General features: G+C 48.7%; 1 protein-coding gene across 4 annotated transcripts in view; it reads left to right on the top strand.

Annotated features, from left to right (window-relative positions):
- The window catches only part of MYT1 (myelin transcription factor 1), a 54803-nt gene that overhangs the window by 13844 nt on the left and 21230 nt on the right, over positions 1–19729 (top strand). For 3 of the 4 annotated variants that reach the window (XM_072350340.1, XM_072350338.1, XM_072350341.1), the window contains exons 2-8: positions 5017–5117; positions 11489–11543; positions 13343–13373; positions 16106–16168; positions 16716–16963; positions 17743–18618; positions 19213–19347. In XM_072350340.1, the coding sequence (XP_072206441.1) occupies positions 5017–5117; positions 11489–11543; positions 13343–13373; positions 16106–16168; positions 16716–16963; positions 17743–18618; positions 19213–19347 (1509 nt within the window). The remainder of the gene's footprint in view (positions 1–5016; positions 5118–11488; positions 11544–13342; positions 13374–16105; positions 16169–16715; positions 16964–17742; positions 18619–19212; positions 19348–19729) is intronic. The other variant, XM_072350339.1, reaches the window with a different exon arrangement.

The raw sequence follows: 19729 nt of genomic DNA, 5'->3' as shown, positions 1-19729 counted from the left end.
CCAAAACCAGCTCTACAAATCCATCAGCGATGAATTCTCCCGCTGGTGTTTCGACACATTGGCTCCAAGGAGGCTTTGGATTTGGTAGGAAAAGTAATTATTACCGGGGTGCAGTTTAGCAGTTGTTTTTTGCCGCTCTGGTGAGGTTAAAAGAAATAATAATAATAATATAAGAAAGACTCAGCTAGAGTAACTGCTTGCAACGTGCTATTTGCATTTTTAAGGAAATACTTCTTTGAGACAGCTTGGGTGAAAGGTCTGCATTTGCATATAAATGGAAAAGAAAGTGTGTGATGCTGGAAGTTACATCTATATTATTTTCTCAGCGGTGAGCGGCTGTTTGGGCGATTAAGGGACGCGGTTTGCATTTGGCTTTTACTGAATAGGGGAGGTACTGGGAAAGCCAGATGAGAACAAAACAACAAGGAAAATGTGCGAGAAGAAAGCAGCATCCTGTTCTTTGCTTCTCTGAGGTGCTCACTGCATGCCCGATGTGTTACACGCCTGTTTGCACACACATCGGGCGCGAGTGCGTGAGCGTGTCTATGCACGAAAGGTGGAGAGGAAGGCACTAGAAGGAGCAATCCCGCTGTGGGTGAGCGTGGCAGCACCCATTGTGAGGAAGGAACAAGTCAAAGAGTGAGCCGAGGAGTTTGGGGAAGGTGGGATGCTGGAAGGCATTCACTCTTTTTGTTCTTTTTTTATCGCTGCATTTAAGGAACTGTGCACAAATAGTGTTAGCGGGGGTGTGCGGCATTTCTTCCTCTTGTGAAGAGTACATGAGGAATACAAGGATGGAAGGTGGAAAGCACCATCTATGTCTTTGGCAGCACTGTGTGTTGTGCTTCTGCCAGTTGAGAGGAAAAAGAGTAAAAGTAATAATAAATAAAAAGCTTTATGAACTGACCATGCATGCTCTTCATCTTCTTGATGAAGAGAGGCTGTAGCCTCATTTGCTTTCTTTGTAGGTGTGGTTTGGTAGCACAACATGCTAAGCCAATGCTGAGTGGGATTGCAACTTCAGGTGCTCAGTGAGGGGTTGGGTGTCTGCATAGGGTGCAGCGAGGCATTGCGCTGCCCTCTGTGATGTGGTGATGAGGGACAGTGAGCATTGTGCTGTGAGAGTGAGAGGTGCTGGGCCAGTGTGGTGATGAAGCTGGGAATGGGAGCAGCAGGAGTCTTTAAAATGTCCAATGCTCCACACATTTGTGGATAATGAACTTTTGGGGTTCATCCAGGTGAGTTCTCCAAGTGACAGTGCCCAAACTCAATATCTGTTTGGCAGTTGCCAAGCTCCCTTCCCAACCTGCTAAGGAAAAGCATCTCGAATTAAACCAGCAAAGAAGAGATCAGCCTGCGGTCTGCCTGGCTTCACCTCCCATCCATACGTTCTTTCTAATTGATTATTAAATCATATTTGCTGATAAGCATGAGATGTAGTATCTATTATAGAGCTGTTAAACCTCAATTAATATGTTTTAATGATCAGTCATTTACTATGCAATATACAATTAACATCCAATATTAAATCTTAAATTAAAAGCATGTTTGGGAAGCTAAATTTGAAGCACTGAACGTAGCTTTGCTGCGGTAAGAGTGACAGTTGCATTGGATGGGTGGTATTTCTGTGCTGTGAGAGGGCATTCAAGACTTCTTAGAAATATTGGGAAGGGCAATTAAGAACTCAAGGATTTTTGTGAGGAAAATGCAGCCCTGCACCAGGCTGCTTGGCACTGCTGGGAGCTCCTTGCCTTTATGCCTCGCTGTCGGTGTGTGTAATGGCAGCAGAGGCAGAAGTGTGTGTTCAGCTGCCTCCACAGAGGGATGCGAGAGTTATTTCACCCCATGTCATCGCTGTTCCTCGCTGCAGCTGCAGAGGAACCTGCAGAGACTTTCAAGTGCCCTGTGATTAAATAGAATATTCCCTTATTTCTTTGTAAACCTGGTGAGAGAGCCAATATTTCTCAGCATCTGGCTGAGACCACGCGTTTCCTTCAGCAGCAGCACGTGTGAGCAGCGACTTCAGTGCAGCTCTGTGTGCAGAGCACAGTGGGTAGGGGTGATAGGCTGCAAAGTGAGCCAGCAAGCAGTGCGGGGTGTTGGGGACGGTAGAGGCACCCACTGGTGACTTTCACAGCTCAGAGATGATGAAAGAATTTGGATTTGAGGCCTGTTTTTGTTTTGTGAGCTTTTTTGATGCATGTGAAAGAAGGGGTCCAAAAGGGGCTGTTGCTCTGTTGGCCCTGAGCAGTAAGCCCACGTCAGCTGGCAGGGTGCTGAGCACCCCAACTGAAAGATGCAGCGTGCTCAGGTTTCACTTTTCTCATGAAAAATGTGCTCGGATGACAATGAAGAAAAATTCCTACATTTTTCCTTTCTCTTTTCTTGCACTTGGGGGAGCAAATGAAGACCGATATGTTTTTCTTCTGGCCTTTCAGTTTAAATACTCAGCGATGTGGATATGAGGCAGTGAAGCCCTTTCCCCATCTGTTCCATAGTACCCAGTTTATCACCCCATTGCTCTGCTGCAGCATCCTTGTCCTTGGCATAGCCCTGGGGGCAGGTGTGCTGCCCACAATGCTGGGGCTGGAGCCATCCAGCAGCCTCCTCCCACAGCCCCACCTTCTGCACTCATGAGTTTCATGTGGGTTTATCTTTTGGGGGGGTTATTTCTGCTGTTTGGGAAGCTTTGCTATTTTTGTGGCACATCAGCACTTGCTCTCCTTGGGAAGTGAAATACACTCAACTCTGATTAATGCTGAACTGCATGTGTTTTCCCTTTACAGCATCCAGCTCTCATTTGGAGCTGATAGCACTGACCCAAAGGTTTTGTAGATTCTGCCCAACTCACGCTGCTTTGGTTCACAACTGACCTTCCCCAGGGGCTGTTTCTGAACAAGAGGAAGGGACGAATAGTCTCAAGGAATGGGAAAGAAACTGTTTGAGAAGAGGACGTGGTGATGTCTTAGAGTGGACTGTTGTAAATGTTGGTGGGGAAAATAACCTTTTTAATGAGGGAACCAGTGAGACAGCCAGTCCTGGACAGAGGGTGGAGAGAGCAGGGCAAGGCTGTATGTGAACATCAGGCAGGGGTCTGTCAGATGGAGAAGCACTTAGAACTGTTTTTCAAGGGGAAGTGGATGCAAGTGCTCCTGGCTGGTAGCTTCGGCTGTCCCAGTTCCCAGGAGGGGACTGAAGAATGTGGATCCCTCTGAGATCTGCTTCATATGGGCAAAATAGGGTTCTGAAGGTGATGTCTTGCATCTCTCTCTTTGTGGTCCAGGCAGGGGTTAACAAGCATCCTTCGTGTAAGTGAGCTGTATTTCTGCTGAATCCACGTCCGGAGATGAGGGGAAAGGGCACAGTGCGTGCAAGCTGATCCCCTCTGGAGACCAGATGCATGTGAGCAGCACAGAGCAGGGGAAATCTGATTCGTATGTGATGGAGCTGCTGCAGCCACCTGGGCTGGGATGAGGGACAAGGAGTGGGGCTGGAGGATGCTGAGCAGGCTGGGAGCCAGCGTGCCATCAGCCTGGCTCATTCTTAGCCTACAGCTTATGGAAATGCCTCCCTTCAGACAAGCAGGCAGGCTGTAATGTTCCATGTATGTGTTACAGAAACATCTCTTTTTCTTACTGAAATATATGAATCTTTCCCCCCCTCTGTTCTCCTTCCCTCTGTCCTTTCCTTGCTTCTTTCCCATGTCTTCCTTCATTTGTCATCTTTTGCCTGGCCATCTGTGCCTCCCTGCTTCCTTTCCTCAGAGCTTCTCTAAAGCAGAACAATCCTTCAGCAGCTCTCGCATTTTGCTTCCAAGCCCTGTGCCCTTTGTGGAGACCCAGTGCTTCAGACAGGGATTGGAGCAGGATCTCCAGCACAGGCATTTCTCCCATGAAACCTAGGAAAGTCCTCTGAACTTCTGCCTTCAGAAGGGTTTTGCAGTTATAAAGCACAGGGGTGACTTTCACTGCCATCTCTCTCGGGTGCTACTTTGGGGCTGGATGTCACTGCGGGATTGAGTTGTCCCAGTCCCTTCAGCGTGTTCATCTTTAAAAGCACTGTGGGATATGGCTGTTCCTTAGTGTCCTATAGATAAAGAACAGATCCAGGTGGGGTTGGGTGTTTTCCTCAGTCTTTGCTGTGTGTTCTCCTACAAACTTCTTGGTGGAAGGGCAGCTCTGAAGATGTGAATGTCCCATCCCTGGAGGTGCTCAAGGCTAGGTTGGAAGGGAGCCTGGGCAACATGATCTTGCGGTTGGCAGCCCCGTTCATGGCAGAGGGTTGGAACTGGATGATCTTTAAGGTCCCTTACAACCCAAACCATTCTGTAACTCTATGAAGCTGCTCAGGGGGTGTCTTACAAACACAGCAAGTTATCTGTGATACTTATCCATTGCTTGGAAACGTTTTTCCAGATTTCCTTCAGTGTATGTTGGCCTTCTCCCTGCTTTTGCTTTGAGATCACCCAAATAATAGAAATATCAGGGAAGTGTGGGAGCCTGTTGAGGCAGCAGACATGGAGCCCTGAGCTGCCATGGGCTCTTCTGCAGCCTGCAATGTGTGACTACTGCTGGGGATTCACTCTTCTGCTTTGCTTTATCAGCAGATGATGAATGGAGGGGGGCTTGGAAGCAGGCAGCACATTATTCACTGCTCGGTGCCATGGGGAGCTGCAATTACAGGTTGAAGGGAAAGGCTGGGGATGGTGGCACCCAAAGAGACCCTCGTTTCCCCAAGTGAGCTGTGATGCTGGGGACTTGCAGTCCTGGGGCAAATGCTTTCCATTATTGCATGCAGGAGAGGAAGCTTCGCAGCTGTGGGGCCACCTGTGTGCTGCAGGGCTGGCACCAACCCTTTAGGTGTGTTTGAAGTTGTGTTAGAGGAAGGGAAAGTGCCAAGAATCTGCTTATAAAGTATATGCTTCCCATAGTGTTTCCCTGCTATGCCGTCAGGAGCTGTAACTTGGGCACCCCCACTTTGCATCCTCCTGACCCCATATTCTTCTTCCCTTCCCAGAAAATGAGTTTCGGGGTGAGCTGCTGAACCAGAGGTGGACCTGTGGAGAGAAGATCAGCAGCTGCGAGGGAGCCACCAGCCTGCACGGCACGTGCATCAAGGTGAGCATCCTTTTTTGGGATAGTGGCGGCAGGATGAGGGCCAAGTGCTGCTCCAGTCCTCCTTGACCAGCTGGGCTGGGGGGGGGGAAATGCAGCTTCGCCCCCAGGAAGGGAAGGAACTGGAAAGTCCTTGTTTGAGCTGAAGCTCCTGCATGGGGTGTGCAGACAGAGAGGCTTCCAGCTGCCAAGATTTGGCGTCAAGGCCAGATATTTGCATCTTCCCTTCCTCCCTGGTCTCATACTTCAAGAACAGCTCAGAGTAGGATATTGAGGTTGGTCCCAGGGCTATAAAAATGGGCTCTTTCTGCAGTTTGGTCGGAAGAAGCTCCGCACAGGCCAGGTGAAGCTACAGGGACAAGTGCAGCATTCATCCCACTACCCACTGCCAGCTGCAGCTGTGGCTGATGAAAGAGGTCCAGGCAGCGCTGTCAAACCTCGCACAGAACTGCTGCCAGCAGATGAGGAAGCTTTAATTAAGCACAGAACGGGGCTGCTCATTTCGCAAATGAAGCTTCCGGCCCCATTTAGTTCCTGGGTAGCGAAGCACAGCATCCAGGACAGACAGTGACCCATCTGGGAGGTGGAGGATGCCCTCCTTGGGTGACTCATGTTCGGAGGTGTAGGAAGAGGGATAACAAACCAAGCCATGGGGAAAACCCCAAAGCAGCAGAAATCAGCAGCAAGTGCACACATCCTTCATGGCTAACAAGCTGTCAGCTGCATGCAGGTGTCGCCAGGAACGCTCGCACCTTCTTAGAAAGCAGCGTAAGCAGTTGTTGCTATATTTAAAACCAGCTCAATTAAGGCTTTTCTATTGAACCTGCCAAATAAGCACTTAGATGAGATTTAATAAGATTGTTGTATGTTAATAAAGTGATGATTACAAAAGGTAATGTACCCGGTACCTGGTGCTCATCTAGCGCTCTGCCTTTGCCAAGCGCATTGCTAATGTTAACCATTTCTTGAAGCTCTGTGCTTTGCTCAGCTGCACTTCAACGCAGTGTAAATGGGCATCAAAGTGGGAGCAGCATTTGGGGATGCTGGGGATCAGGTGCCTGCAGGTGTTGATCTTGACACAAGTTGGCTTTGTAGGACCACCTAAATACAGATATTTATTTGTAGCTTTCTATGCCAGCTATGGCTCGCAACCTACAGGATGTGCAGCTTGGAAGGACAGCAGGATACTGGGTGCCTTTACTTATTGCTGCTTCTCAAGAATTCCAGGCACAGGATAGCATTTCTCTTGCCAGGTCTGAAATAGGATCTCTGAAGGGTGTCAGAGGGGGGTGCTCCATGCATGTACCCAACTGCACCTGGCATGCTTGCATTCATTCTGGCCCAAATGGCTGGCAAGAAAACAAATCTTTTCCTCCCAAATCCCAATTTTCCTGAACCCTGGTGCAGTTAAGGCTGCTGGTGCTCAGATAGGGGCTGCCAGAGTCCTCTTTGGAGATGTGCTCATCATTTTGCTTTAGCAACTGCCTCTTGAGGATAACGTTATGAAAATGACAACTTATTCCCATGTCTGAAAACAATGGGATTGAGGAGCTGTGGGGTTTCTTTTCTTCCTTTCTTTTTTCCTTCCCTTTCTTTCCTCTTTCGGCGTTAAGAGCAGTTTGTACGTACTGAGCCACTTAGGTCTCTCCGCACGTGAAATGGCGTTTGGATTGCCTGCCGTAGCACTTTCAAACAGTCAAGAGGAGAAAGCGTATGTTGACTTAAACTGCTGCATATGAAATCAGCCTGAAAGGCAGCACCGTGCAGCACACGGTGCAGCTGGGGCTGTGTCAAGTGTGATGCTTGGAAGCATCTCTTCTGCTCCGCTTGGCTCATGCAGAAGATGCTGCTACTACAGCGACAGAGCATTAGCACTCTGTAAATGTTTAATCTGCAGAGTTTTTTTTTGGTGTAATTTTTCTTGTATGTGCATGGCATTGGACCCTTTTGGTGACTGAAAAATGAGAGTATAGCCTTAGGAGGACGTTTGCAATGTGGCTGCAGTCTTTTTGTTTAAAGGGGGGTGCAAGCTGTGCTTTTCTTTCACCTGAAGATGTCAAGGCAGCATCCTATCCTGGCTGAGAGTGCTGAGCAGGGCGTCCTTTCTCAGGCATACAGCATTTTGTTCAGCTGAGTGGGGCTTATGAGAGGTGGGATGTCAGGAGGATTTAAATCAAGCAGCAGGGGGAAAAACTCTGCCTCAGAGTATGGTTATAAAATAGCAGCTCCTGGGCTGGTGTGGAAGCTTTCAGCAACATTCAACCCCCTGCGAAAGCAGAGGAAGGCTTCTGAGACAGGAGTGTTCCTTCCTCTGTCCCTTCTTATTATTTTCTGTAAAGATTAGCAGCTGGAGAAAGTACAGCAGGATGGTCTCTGTGTTTCCTGCAGTGAGTGCTGATGATGTAGTGCTTTGCAGGGAGCAAGAGCAAGTTTGGTCACCCAGGTCCAAGTGTCTCCATCCATGTGTAGCCTGCAGTGTCCCATGAAGGATTCCATTCTGAAAACTAAAAAGCAAAGCGAGGAGAAATTGGACCAAGCCATTCAGACCCATCCTTACCGTTGGGTGGGTGCTGAGGGGTAGTTTTATTGACATTAATTTCTCCCATAGTCCTCTGGGCAGTCATCCAGTCAAACCCTGGTGTCACATCCTTTACTCTTGGGGTTGGTTCAGGCTCATGATCCAATCCCTGGCAGGGAAGGGAGTTCAAATTCGTAAGCAAACTGGTCTTCCTTGATAAGAGCCTAAAAGAGCTTGACTCTTGGGACAAGGAGATAGTGGAGGTTTCCTATGCACTGTTCTCCTTTCCCTTAGCTCAACCTGGCTTTGAACTCAGCCCTAAAATAGGGCTGCGAGAGCTGGGCTGCCCTCCTGCAGTGGAGGAGAGCTCTCTTTAGGTTAGGTGGTTGGCACTGCCTGTTCCTTTGAACTGGGGAAGGGTCTCTTTGTAGCTGGAAGAGAAGGGGAAGACCAAGTAGAAAACCACTTTTCGACCTTTACATAGGAAAACATTTCTTCTGTCATTTTCCTCCTCCTGCTCTACCTGCTGCTGAGAGAATCTGGCTTTGGTGGTTTTTAAAGCTTAAAACAGAAGCTCGCTCTGTCTGTCCCTCAGACGCAGCTTCTTGTAAATGGCATTTTGCAATATCCACAAATAAGCACCGATGGCGGCTCTGCTGCTTTCAGAGCAAAATAAATATTCCTGCTGAATCCTCACCTCCCTTTGTCCGGCTCAGGGCTTTTTCAGCGTGTTTATTTTCTCTGAGCTCCGTGCTGCTCTTGAATACATATAAAGTATTACTGCTGACCTTGGGGAATTTCAGCATGGCCCTTAATGGGGTATTTGCATAGAGCTGCTGGAGCGCAGTGCACCTGGGCGGCCGAGCTCAGGAGGCTCCAGAGGTTTTCTGCTACTGTTGTGGTCTTCCTTCTGAAAATAAATGTGTATTAAGATAAAGGAAGATGAAAATATCAACTCTGCAGATAGTCTGTAAAGACTACGTGTCAGATCTGTTGTGCTGCTCCCACGCTGCATCTCTGTGGTCCTGGGAGCAGAGCAGGACTGCAACTGTGTGAGGAGGCTCTTAAAATTCAAACAGCGCTTGTGTTAAACTGGCTTTTGAGTTTCTCTCTCTGAGCCCTATTGATAGGCGGCATCAGGATGCCATCAGTATTGCTTGTGTTATGCCAGGAAGATCCTCTGTGCAGGGCACAGTGAGAAACTGTTCCTGCACCAAAGGACGTTCAGAGAGAATAGGACAGGAGGAAAGGCAGCAGGGATGAGGGGTGACCTCAGTGACATGGCTGAGCCACAGTGTGAGCATCCTGACTCCATGTAGGGTCTGTTGTCTGCTTGATCCTATGGAAGAGGGTTGGGAGACTTGCTGGAGGCTGCTAAAGTGAAGAGGAGCTGTACAGACCTGCCTTGTCCTAGTTGAACTCGTGTACATAGAGGCCAGCATCTGGTAGCAATCATTTCTTTCCAGATTTCCTTCCTAATTGCTAGTTTTCCATTAAGTGATAAAAATAATGAAATCCGGGGAGTTTCTCAGCCTGGCTGTTAGACAAACAAGAGAGAGAACAAATAGAAGTGCCCCATTGGTCTCCGGGACCACAAACAAACACTGTGTGACCTGCAGTTTCACCCCGCAGTGCTGTCTGGAGGGTTTCTCACTGAGAACACCACAGGGCAGTGTGGCTTCCTGCAACCTCCTGCAACTGATTCTGAGAACCAGAGCTTCAATGCTTTCCCTTTGCTCCTTTCCTCTAGGTTGTTTTAATGATGATGCGTGAACCGTCTCGGTTGCCCCCAGCCTGCCCTGTACTGACTCTAAATTATTTATCATCAGGAAACCCACATTGCCAAGGCACCAGCTGAAGGCACGTCAATCCCTGGGACTGCTGTCAAAAAAGAAAACACAACCAAAAACAAAACAGTCCTCTCTGAAATTCGCTTAGGTGTAGCACAAGCTCCCAGCAGTCCCACGTAGCATTGTCAGTGCATGGCGTGAGCGAGATGCTGAACGTTGGGCGGTTCTGAAAGGCTCATAAATGTAATGAAGTCCCTTTGACACCTGCTCCTCTCCACACTTTAAGCGTGAGCCATTGGTCCGCGGGGAGCTGGGGCTTTAAAAATAGGAATTATAGTAATTGTCTGCTGTGTTATCGGGAAGATTGTAATAAATGTGGAGCATTACACTGCAGTGCCAAGACCTGAATGCTGACAGGATGCATCAATTGCTTCAGGTTCTGACTTTTTTTTTCTTTTTAATTTTTTTTTAGGATTTTTTCTCCCTTCTATCTTCCTATCCTGCAAATCACATAAATCACTGTGTTGGTGCATGTTGCTGGAGGGCTCTAGCAGAGGGGTGTTTACAATGAGGGGCTTCCAGCCATGCTTCCCAATTGGCTGGGACTTTTGGCATTTCTCTCTGCTTGCCCAGCAACCAGCCAGGAAGAGTTTTGAGGTGCGTGTGGAAGATTTGTGGGGCAGCACGTGCTCTCCACGCGTCTCTCTCTTCCTCTCATGTCTCTGCTTCATTTGGGTTTTCTTTTAAACTTCCTCATTTGGAGATGGCGTTGGAGCTGGTTGGATCCAGCTTGGACTTGTAGAGGGTGCTCCAAAGAGCATGTGCTGAAGGGCATTTGTTATTGTTATGTCAAATCCCTGTTGGAAGCACTCCTCTTCCCTCTTTCTTTCTCTTTTTCCCGGGAGGAAATGTCCCAGGGCATCATGTTCTGCATTGAAGCCAAAACCACCTCCTTCCCAATCTGTTAGGCTCTCATTCGCTGCCTTTCATATTACCATTCTGCCTGCCCCGCTGGTGTTTGACTCAGATGTTGTGACCGTGAGACCTTCATTGTAGAACATAGAATAGAATGGCTGGCTTGAAAGGGACCTTAAAGATTACCTAGTTCCAACCTCCCAGCTGTGGGCTGGTTGCTACCCAGCAGATGAGGCTGCTCAGGGCCCCATTCCTGCTGGATGGCTGCACAATGAGATTTGGGCAGCATTCACCCAAGCAGCCATGATTCCCTTGGGCAGGACAGTGGTGATGCATTAAATCAGCTCCCTGATCCCTTTGGCGATTTCACAAGTGAAATACATCTCATTTCTGCTATCCTGGCTTCATCATGTCCCCTTGTCTGGACACCCTCTGCCTTTGCTACCAGCTCTGATTATGACTAATTTCAGCTCTCCCATCCATACCAAGGCATGGGGACCGTGCTGCAGCCGAACGCTGGCTGCATTTCAGCCTTCCTCATGGCATGCTGTGATGTTTAATTAATAACAAGTGCTTTGAAGTCCGTGATGTTACTTATTCATGCCCGTGTTCCCTGCAGACCCTCCTGTTTGATGTCCACGTTGTGCAGGGGTTATTTAGATGCAGCCTCTGTGTCAAATCCGAGCACAGAGTAGAGGTTGCTCTTTAGTGCGTTATATGAGGGGTTCACCCTTCCTGGGCACAGGATCTGCTCCACCAAAAATCCATAGAATGCTGAGGTTTGCTGGCTGTTTGCACAGGTTTTGGGTCGCTTGTTTTAGTGTGAATCCTGAGAAATCTGTTCTGATCTTAGCAAGAGGCTCTTGGACCTCAAGGATGTCTTTGATGGGGCAATTCCAACTGTGTGCTCCCTACCAGCAGAGAGTCCTTCCCGTGCCCTGGGATGTGGAAATTAGCATCAAGTTGCTAACACTGGGTGTTCAAATTGTTCCTTCTACCTTTGAAATGAATAACTTTGACTTTAACGCTGCAAGCAGTGCAAGAAAGGGCTGTTTCAGCTATTTACACAGAGCTACAACCACGCGGGATAATTGCTTCTGGCGATAATTTCCATGCTATCTTTTCACAATTACCTTCTCTTTCCATTCCAGATGAGTTTAGAAAATGATGATAAGAGAGCACGCACGCGATCGAAGTCCGTCAGAGGTGAGCAGCTGACTGTCCCTGAGCTCCTTGCATTTTGCTTGTCCTAAAAGAGCTTTGTTTTGCCAGGTCCACGCTGGGTGGGGGCTCCTTAAATCACAGCCTCTGCCTCCCCTCTGCCTCTGATGAGCTTTGTCTACGAGCCTTGAAAAACTCTCAGCCACAAACTTGTATGGCTCCTTGTAATATTTAACCCTCCTTCCTTGTTTCCATCATCCCCTGCACCTAAGGGGAAACAAAACAAAAAGAAAGCAGAAAAAAAAAAGGCAAAAAGCAAAACCCCCTTTGCATGCGTTGCTTTATGGGATGGCAATCACTATAGCTTCAGATCAGCTCCCAGGGCTTTCATCATGCGCACTCTGCCAGCAGCTTTGAAGCTGCACATCTGAGTGTGCCTGGCAGAAGTAGTGCATGCTGCAGAAGCAAACAGGGCTGTCGGCAGGGAGGTGAGGATGGAGAACTTGTTAATGCAAAGCTTGATTGCTTGTTATTTTCCAGCGTTAAAATACGTGCAGCTCTCTCATCCTGTGCTTTCTCTCAGGGAGGAGGTGAGGTTCTGCAATGCAGAGTGTGGTGCTTCACTTGGGTGGACTCGTGGCCTCACATGGTGGCTGCACAGCCCCCTTGTAACTTATATTCCTTGTTATGGATGTTCATTTGATTAGTTGCAAAGGTGGGATTAGGAGGGGAGGGATGAATGGGGCTGACTTACACAGAGGGGGAGGTTGCAGCTTCACCCTGTATCTGTGCCGGACCACCTCACTTTACCCTGGCCCATATTTCTCCCTGCACCATTCAGCATCTTCTAAAAACCAAAGCAAAATCCACTTGTGCTGAATCAGGCTGGATTATGTGGGTCTTACTGTTTTGTTGCACCTCCGTAGAAGTGCTTGCTCAGTTTTGCTAATGAGAGTGGCCTGATTCTATTTATTTTCTCACAACCTGCTATCACCACACTCTAATCTGGGTTGCTCGATGTGAAAAGGTAATTTACTGAATGCACTGTGGGACTCGTCCATGCCTCCAGTTTGTTGAAGCTTGTGAGTCATCCCACTGGGAGCTGGATCCCAGGAAACCCAATTAGCTCAAACAAATTGAGCAAGCGTGTGATAGTTTTTTAGCCTGGGCAAATTTAGCTCATGTTGTGGGCTTTTTTTTTCCCCTCCTGATTGTTTGGATTCTTGGCTGGATGGGAGGTTTACAGCAAGGATGTGATGTTGTATGTTGTTGCTATAAGCAGTGGGATGCCCTCTGATTGACAACAAGGGATAATCATCAACACCCTTACAAGACATTGTCTGCCTTAAAAGCCCTGCCTGTGTGATAAGGGAGGAGAAAGATGTGCCTGGTGTTGTGACGGAGGTAGAAGTGGTCACTGCAGCAAATCAGCAGTGAACTGTGCAAAAACTAATTAAGGAGCATATTCTATAGGCAAACAAGCTGTGAGAAATCTCTTCCCTTACTTATAGGTATTTGAGTGCTATGCATGTAAATCAGTATAGCACTGCTGACTTTAAAGTTGTCATTTAAAGAGAGAAGTAACCTCTGATGCTGCAAACATGTGCTCACATGCTTAAGAACAGGCGTGAGCACTTCCGAGGCAAGTTTATGGTTTCCAGCAGGCTGGCATGAAGGAAATGATGGCAGAGATTTGTTGTTTCTATTCTAAATGGGAGGCCTACAGAGGCAAAAGATCTAGGAGAGCATCCCCTGCAAGGGGAGATGCCCTGTGGGGGCTCAGACACGGTGTGGGTTTGTGACCATGTCTTTGTTTTCCTTGCTGCTTCCTGCCCTATTCCCAGTGCCCACGGAGCTCATCAGCCAGGAGGTGAGGTAAGGACCCTGCTCTTCCTCCTTGGTGCTGGTGGGAGGGATGGAGAACCCCATGCTGGGCTTCCACTGCTTCTGACCAGGCTCGGACCTGGTGTGGGGAGTGAACCCATGGGGCTGATGGGTGGAGGTCTTGCTGGATGGCTCGTATGGGTGGGCGCTACGCTGTGGCCCAAATCTTTGGGGCACCCTTTGGTCAGCACATGCTGGAGGAACCACAGGGGCTAAAGGGATGAAATCACAAGCTCAGGATGGGTTGCATTAGACCAAAGAACCTCCACCCACCCCAGAAAGGCCTGAAGTCCACACTTAGTGTTACAAGAACATTAGGGTAAAATCTCTTCTTGTATTTTGCCCCTGAAACAACTCAGTGCAACATCATTTCTCCGGCCAGATGCTCCTCCTTTGGCCCCGTGTCCCTTTGTTGGCCACCAAGGTCCCATTGTAACTCATTTAGCACCACTGGCATGCATTGAGCACCAGCCAAAAGAGCTGGAGCCTTTGTGGCCCTACAGAGCTTCTCATTATAAATAACAGCCTCCCCAGCCCCTCTGCTGCCTTTAAACCTTGCACAAAGGCTATGTGAGAGGTAGGAGTCTTTAACCTGGGCAGGCACTAATAGCAGGGGCTGCCTTGCCTAGCAGCTCCGTTAGAAAGCTGTGCATGTCAAAGAGTAATTGGACCTTAACCAACCCAATTTCAGTGCATTTCTGCTCCTCCACTCCCCGATTACTCTGGAGAGCTGCGGTGTGAGCGGCGGGCGCACCACTTCTCCAACTTTTATTGCTGAACACTTGAGTGGAGGTGGTAATTGGAGCAGGTGACATATATAAGGGGCAGGACAGAGTGCTCCACAAAGCCATCTCTGCAGCTGTCACCTAATTGCCTGATTAACTGGACGATTAATCGACTAATTGGAAGCAGGGCACGGTCTGCATAACAATAAGCGGGTCCCTTTGTCAAACACGTGAAGGCTTCAGGAGGGGGAGAGCAGGTCGGGCAGTGGCTGAGGCAGGGAAAGAGAGCGGCCTCAATAGACCCCAAAACCCCTTTCTGGTTTTGGGATTCCTGCCAAGATTCATGGTACCCCTCAGGGGACAGAGGTGAGGGGATGGGGAAGCTCTGGCCCAGAGCATCACCTCTGTGCTTTGGCTTTTTAAGGGATTAAATGAACACACTGGAAACATCCCAAATTGCCACCTGCTACGGAAAGCCCCGATCTGAGCCGCCCGACTTGTTCTTTTTTATTATTTACTACAGGCTTCATTTCACCACATTAAAAAATGAGGTGGGGGAAATCAGCTTTAATTGATTCAGGAAAGCTTCTAAGAGCCTGTAACATCTTCATCAGAGCTGCCCTTGTTTCCTGCTGAATGAAGCCTTTCTCGGTCACATCGCTTGTGCCATAAACACCGCTCTGTCCTCTGCCTGCGTTCACTTCAACGTGTGTGTGGGGCACAGAGCAGCCTCAGTTGGTCCTGAGGGACATTAAAATGGAATAGACTTGGAGATGATCAGCAGAAGGGGGAGCTGCCAGTCGTACATGTCCTGGTTTTGGGGTGAATTATCTTCAAATGCAACTGTCTGGGCTGTGCATGGTGTTGCATAGGACCAGCCGATTAACAACCTAACCTGCCAGTGCATGGAGCACTACTGCTCCATCAGTGAGCTCCCATCCACCTGATGCCAAGCTTTTTGCAAGGGCTGGGCTTTGCTGAGAGCAGAGATTCTGCAACCCCAAAGCCTGACCTCATGCTATTTAGTGTCATCCCCTGTCTTTTACTTCTAGCCTAACAGGCTGGCCGGATACCTCTGAGCTGGCAGTGCCTTCTTTCCTTGTGCTGTCACAAGAGATTTCATTAGTGCTTCCAGCTTCCTGAGCCAAGGGTGATACGGTGCTAAATGAGGTTATTAATCCTACACGTCTCCAGAATCCCTCAGACATCAGGCAAGTCACTTGGGCATCCTATAATCAATGCCGTAATCTGGTTTTCCCAGAAAATATTTGCTCTAATGCTTCTTATCTGAGGCCCTTCTTGCTTCTGGAGCTGGGATTAATTACCTCTGCAGGGCAAGCGTGTGGCCCCATGCTGAGAGATGCTAGCCCAGAGCACCAGGGAAGTGTTTTAACAAGTCCTATTCTGCTGAGCAGTAGGAACAAGTGCAGTGATTTGGGGAGATCTGGGTACCTATATCCCATCCATTCCCCCAGAAGTGAGGCTGTGGGTGCTCTGGGGCAATGCCTCCCGGTGGCAATGCGGCTAAAAGCTTAGCAACCTCAACCTATTCCAGTCCAGACTTCTCGACAGGACCCTGATGTCTTTATGGCAGGACCCCATTCTCAAGCAAGGACCTCACATTTGGTGTAAAAGGCCATGGAGTGCAGGTGGGGAAGCAGAAAGCAGTAGTTGTCTGCTTTTTAAAGGCTTGCTCTTACACATGCAAATCCTTAATTAAACATACTCATAAAACTATAATGAACCATTCATCTAATTAAATGGGGTGAGTCATTTCATTAATTTTTAGCAAACTGCAAAGCTGCTCTCCTGCCCTCCTCACTTGGATTTCAAAGGGACAAGCTGCAGCATTTGAGGGAAATTATCTCCCCTTTTGTGGCTATTTTGTTTCTCGTGCATAGAACCTGTTTAACAGACCATAGTTTATACACTTCTGATTGAAAGTGAATTCTCCCAGCCCTATTGTTGTTCTTGATGGTTTCTTGCTTCCTTCCCAAGCTGTCCGACCCCAGGCTGTAATGGCTCAGGACACATCCGTGGAAAGTATGCAAGACACAGAAGGTAAGGCTGGGTCGGAGGAAATGGGGATGGAAAAATGCCAGTAAGCAATCCAAAGGCACTTTTTGTCTTGGTCTTGGATGGTGCTTGCTGTTGGTTTGTCAGTCCGGGTGGGTGTTGGGGCATCTCCTTCACCAGGCTATCGGCAGCCTTCATGTAGATCCTAAACCAAGGCAGCAGCACTTGGCTCAGGGGCTGGTTCTGTGTCCTCTGCCAGGTTTCATGGTGGCACTGGTGGCTGTCACCAGCTGTGGTGCTGCACTGTTGGTCCTCCTGCTCCCTGGACAACATCTGTCCACAGGCCAGGCTGGTGGCATGAGTCTGGCAAGTTTGCACTGCCTTCTGCAAAGCCAGTGTTGGGTGTTGCATGAAGTCAGTGTCTGATAACAGACTTTCTGTCAACGAAAGATTAAAAGTGCTAAAAAACATATATATTTTTTAATATTCCTGTATTTATCCTCCTTGCCTTTGCCTGTCTGATTGAGATGCCCTAGACATGCCTTTCTCACTGGGGCAATGCCCCCTCTCTGCTCCTTAATCCCACCAACAGTCTGCAAAGCTGCCCTCTAGCAAAGAAGAGGAAACTTCAAGATGCGGAGGCCGAACACCTGGTGTCAAAGCGCAAATCCCATCCGCTCAAGCTGGCCTTGGATGAAGGCTACAACGTCGACAGCGATGGCAGCGAGGAGGCTGAGGTGAAGGAGGAGTCCGGCTCTGAGGAGTCAGAAGGGACGCTGGAGGAAGATGAGGTGGAGGCGGTAGAGCAGGAAGAGACCGCCAGCCCCGAGCCGGCAGAAGGTGCTTTGTCATTATTGATTGCAGAGCTGTGTTCTGTAGATGAATAAAGGGCATTGAGTGTTAATAACCAAGAGTTATAGCTCCTCTGAATCATGTACGATGATGGGTCCTGCAGTTATTATGTTTGGTGGAAGCACAGCAGCAGAGCTCTGGTTAAGCTGTGATGGGTTACGCACAGATTGTCTTGGAGTCTTCGAAGTGAGAGCTCTTCCATCAGGAATGCTCCCTGGGGAGTGACTCCTGGAAAGCACAAAGGAGCTCTCTGCATGATGAGGATGGCAGCCTGCAGTCCTCCTTTGGTGCCAGTGGGCTTGGCTGGGCTCCCTGGAGCAGGAGCTGTACATCCATCTGCTCTCTAGTGGCAGGAGCAACGAGCAAACAAGCCAGATGTCCTCCAGGGTCCTGGCATGGCGTCACCTCACAGTGCAGATCCCCTTTTTGGGGAGCACTGGGAATGAGAGACAGATAGCTGATGATGGTTGGGTTCTGGGAAACAGCACATATCTGAGCACCACTAAAACTTTCATGAGGAAATCTGCTTTTTATCTGCCATTCCCCAGTTCAATAAATTAGACTGCACCAGGTGTATAACAGCAAGGCTGTAGTTTTAATTAATCTTAAAAAAGACATAGATGTTTATAAATGTATATCATTACTTTCCTTTTTCTTTTTTTTTTTTTTCCCCTTTGCTTTTCTTCTTTCCTTCCCTCCTTCCTTCTTTCCCTCCCTCTCTCCATCCCTTCTTTCTTTCCTTTGTCTTCTTCCCTCAACCTTCTCAGAGAGAAGCCCAGCAAAATCAGCCCATTATGGACAAAAACCAGCAACAAGTACGTCTGGGCCCAGCAAGGCCAACTATAGCAACTACCAAGAAATAATCGCCAACTCTCTCCTAAACCTAGGCCAAATAGCAGAGGAAACCCTCGCCATCGAAGGGCAGCTGCCTGAAGCTGAGCTGCAGGTGTCCAAGCCGCCATCCAACGTTGTGCACCTGGTCCATGAGGATGCGGGAGAGGAGATTGTGGAGGAGGAGGAGTGCGACAAGGAGATTATCATCCAGACTGAGGATGCAGAGGAAGTCATCGAGGTCACTAGTGAACGCAGCAGCGAGTTGTGTCCGGAGCACCAGGACGACACGAACTGCGAAGAGTCCTGCAAGCTGCAGAAGGCCATGCAAGCTGAAGCAGAGGAAGAGGATGAGGAGGATGAAGATGAGGATGATGATGAAGATGAGGAAGAGGAAGAAGAAGAGGAGGAGGAGGAGGAAGAAGAAGAGGAGGATGAAGAGGAAGAAATGGCTCCTGAAGTGATCTGTGAAGAAGCTCCTCACACTTCTCAGGACACGCAAAAAAGTCACTGTGAAGGGCAGTTCAGCCCTAAGCCCGAGTACTCGGTCATCGTGGAGGTCCGGTCGGATGATGACAAAGATGATGATGCCCACTCCCAGAAGTCTGCGGTGACCGATGAGTCAGAAATGTACGACATGATGACGAGGGGGAACCTGGGGCTGCTGGAACAAGCCATCGCTCTGAAGGCTGAGCAGGTGAAAATTGTGAGGGAGCCCAGCCGGCTGCCAGGAGAGCACGTAAAGCATTTCCAGGTCGATGAGAAGCAGAGCAAACCACTGGACAGCATCCGAAAGAGCTACTATGGCAAAGGTGAGGCTTGGGGATGAATCTACATGACTGTTCTTCCCAGGGACAGACCTGCTCGCCTTCAGGATAAGTAGGCTGCTGGGAGAGTTCACAACACGTGCGTGGAATTTAGTCACAATTTCTCTATGCCCAGAGAAATGAGGACATAGATAGAGGGAAAACAGTGAATGTGCAAAATGATGGAGGTCTCTGAGTCTCTGTAGGGAAATCATGTGGCTAGATTGCCTATTGGACTTGAAAATCTTAGTCTGCACCATAGGGTTGGTATAAAACCCAGATGGGTTTTGGAGCAAAGACAGGAGTCCAGCCACAGCCAGTAAGGGGCTGACATGTGCTTGATGTGCAGCTGGGTACAAGCTCAGTAGGGTGAGTGACTCCATGTCCCAGCTTAGTAGATGCTCAAATTGCTTTTCCAATTTGTCTCCAGTGTCACAGCTGTACTTTTGAAAAGTCTCCAAGCCCAAAGGTATCTCCCTCATTGACCAGGTGGGAAGCATCCAGGGCAGTTTTTCAAATAAACATTGCAAACCTTTCCACCTTTTCCCTTCCAAAACTGCTATAACTTGTTTACCTCCATGCTTTCTCTACAACCCTTAGATCCCTCAAGACCTGAGAAGCGAGAAATCAAATGTCCAACGCCTGGCTGTGATGGGACCGGCCACGTCACAGGGCTCTACCCTCACCACCGCAGCCTCTCTGGCTGTCCGCACAAAGACAGGATCCCCCCTGAGAGTAAGTACATGGTTGGATACCCAGTGGGATAAGAGTTTCTAGGATTAGACTGTAACCTTGTTTTTGAGGGAAGAATTTCACCTCTAGTGGGAAGAGCCAACTGTAGGGTGCTCTGAGTAGTCACAGGTGGTGTGAATGTTGTGGCTGAGACCCCAGCAGAAGTCTAACATTAATTCTTGGGGTGTAACTGAGTCTCTGGCACAGCACGGTGCTTTTTCAGACCGTTCTAGGATGCTTCTCCCCACCGAAGTGGTGATTATCTTAACGGGAAATGCTACGGTGATTATAGGAAAGTCAGACCCTTCTTAAAGATTTTAGCACCATCCTGTGGAGAATGAGATCCCTTCTCTGAAAATCAAAGATGCTTTAAAATTGACTGCCC

The sequence above is a fragment of the Excalfactoria chinensis genome, chromosome 15, assembly GCF_039878825.1.
Source record: "Excalfactoria chinensis isolate bCotChi1 chromosome 15, bCotChi1.hap2, whole genome shotgun sequence".
Taxonomy (NCBI): domain Eukaryota; kingdom Metazoa; phylum Chordata; class Aves; order Galliformes; family Phasianidae; genus Excalfactoria; species Excalfactoria chinensis.
The sequence above is the reverse complement of the archived record's forward strand: the minus strand, read 5'-3'. Positions and strand labels throughout refer to the sequence as shown.